We start from the raw sequence: 1962 nt of genomic DNA, 5'->3' as shown, positions 1-1962 counted from the left end.
TGCTGCTCAACCCAGCAGCAGATGCACCCGTCGCGCGCTGCTGCGCCTGAGAGTTATCTCCAGGAGGCCCCCTGCTGCTGCTGCTGCTGCTGCTGCTGCTGCTGCTGCTGCTGCTGCTGCTGGGTAACGTTTGTTTGGCGTTTGTTTTGTATGACCGCTCTGAAGAAAAGATATTTCTTAGGAGTTATAATTTTGATAACTGCCGTTTGCAGTATACCCCTACAAGGGTTTAGGGTTTAGGGTTTAGGGTTTGGAGATTAAACTACCAGCCAGCCGAAAGATACCTCGGATATATATATATATATATGTACATATATATATGTACGTATAGATAGATATATATACATATCTATATACATATGTATATAAATATGTATATATATATATATATATATATAATATTCATGCAGCAGAAACAGAAGGGCTCTTGTATGCATTGGATCTGTTGGCTTTCTTCTTTTCGGAGGTTTTAATTGTCTTTAAAATTTAAATAAAAATAAAAAAAATAAATATAAAGTAAGCGACAAGAGCGAAAAATATTGCTACTGCTTTTTATTATCATCCCTGTTATTTATTACTACTAATTATTATTATTATTATTATATTATTATGAAGTATTAATACTAATATGAGTTATTACAATGAATTACTACTATTTTTAGTATTATTATTATTATTATGAATAATTATTATTATCATTGTTGTTATAAATTATTAGCATTACATATAATCTATCATTAATTAGAGTTTTGTAAGAAAAAAGTTTAGAGCGCTGATTTTTTCTGGATGAGTTCTTCCCTTCTATTCTTGTTTGACGAGGAATAATAGAAATTAAAAGATATAAATCAATAAATAAAGTAAAATCAAATCAAAACAAATTCAAAGAAAAAAAGAAAATATTGAATCTGCCTATACACCTGAATCCTTTGGTCTACATGAATGGAGATGAATGCAATGCCTGGTTAAATGCATAAAATAAACACAATTTCTTCGTTTTTCTTTGCTTTAAAACATTAAAACAACTAAATGTGTCATTATTCAATATAATAAAAGAGAAATATAATTTCAATTCCCTATCTTCAGCTGCGCATACACCTGAAATCTCTACTGAGTAAAAATATCAACAACGAAACCACGTACAGCCCCCTCGACCCATGAGTTTTTGCTTGTATAGAGAGGAAGAATTTATTGTTTATTGATAATTGCTTTAAATATAATTACATTGGATGAAAAGAATCAATTTATTGTATTATTTGCCTTATTCATTTGTTCAGCTTCAAGAATACCCCACAAGAGCTGCATATACACCCGAAGAACAGCTACGACGACGGGGGGATCGGCTAACCAGTCGATCCCAGTAACACCCCTCCTCTTCCTTCTTCTTTTTTTAAGTTTATTTAATATAAACAAGCTTTTTGCTTGCCATTGAAGCTTCGTTTGAGGGTCTTCTCGCAATATTTTTGCAGCTTTCCGTCTGCAGCTGTACGCAGTCGCTGCTGCTGCTGCTGCTGCTCTGTTGTTGTTGTAGCTGCGCTGCTGCATCTGTTGCTGCTACAGCTTTTGCTGGTACAGCTGTTGCTGCTGCATCTGTTGCTGCATCTGCAGCTGTTGTTTCTGTGGGTTCTGCAGCTGTTGCTGCTTGTGCAGCTGCTGCAGCAACAAATCTTGCTTCTTAATACCTCTGCAGCAGCAAATCCTCCGTCTGCCCTTCTTTTTGCTGCCTCTCCTGCAGCTGCTGTTGCTCCTGCAGCAGCAGCAGCAGCAGCAGCTGCAACAATGACAACTACTAGCATGTCTGCGTTGCCCTCCACACATGCAGGGGCAGCGCATGAAGATGAGTCTGCAATTGTAGATGCATCTCAGCAAAGAGATGAAGGCCCTGAAGAAGAAATGCAGTTAAAAGAATATATTGATAAAGATATTTTCTCTGATGGAGCCCGCCGGGAGCCAGCACCAGAGACA

General features: G+C 37.1%; 1 protein-coding gene across 1 annotated transcript in view; it reads left to right on the top strand.

The window, feature by feature from the left end:
- Positions 1-1834: 1834 nt before the first annotated feature.
- The window catches only part of EAH_00049850 (hypothetical protein), a gene marked incomplete at both ends in the record, with an annotated part of 2275 nt that continues 2147 nt past the window's right edge, over positions 1835-1962 (top strand). Inside the window, one exon of the mRNA XM_013394329.1 lies at positions 1835-1838. Within this exon, the coding sequence (XP_013249783.1) occupies positions 1835-1838 (4 nt within the window). The remainder of the gene's footprint in view (positions 1839-1962) is intronic.

The sequence above is a fragment of the Eimeria acervulina genome, genomic scaffold, assembly GCF_000499425.1.
Source record: "Eimeria acervulina Houghton genomic scaffold, Eah_scaff817, whole genome shotgun sequence".
In the NCBI taxonomy this organism is placed as follows: Eukaryota; Apicomplexa; class Conoidasida; order Eucoccidiorida; family Eimeriidae; genus Eimeria; species Eimeria acervulina.
The sequence above is the reverse complement of the archived record's forward strand: the minus strand, read 5'-3'. Positions and strand labels throughout refer to the sequence as shown.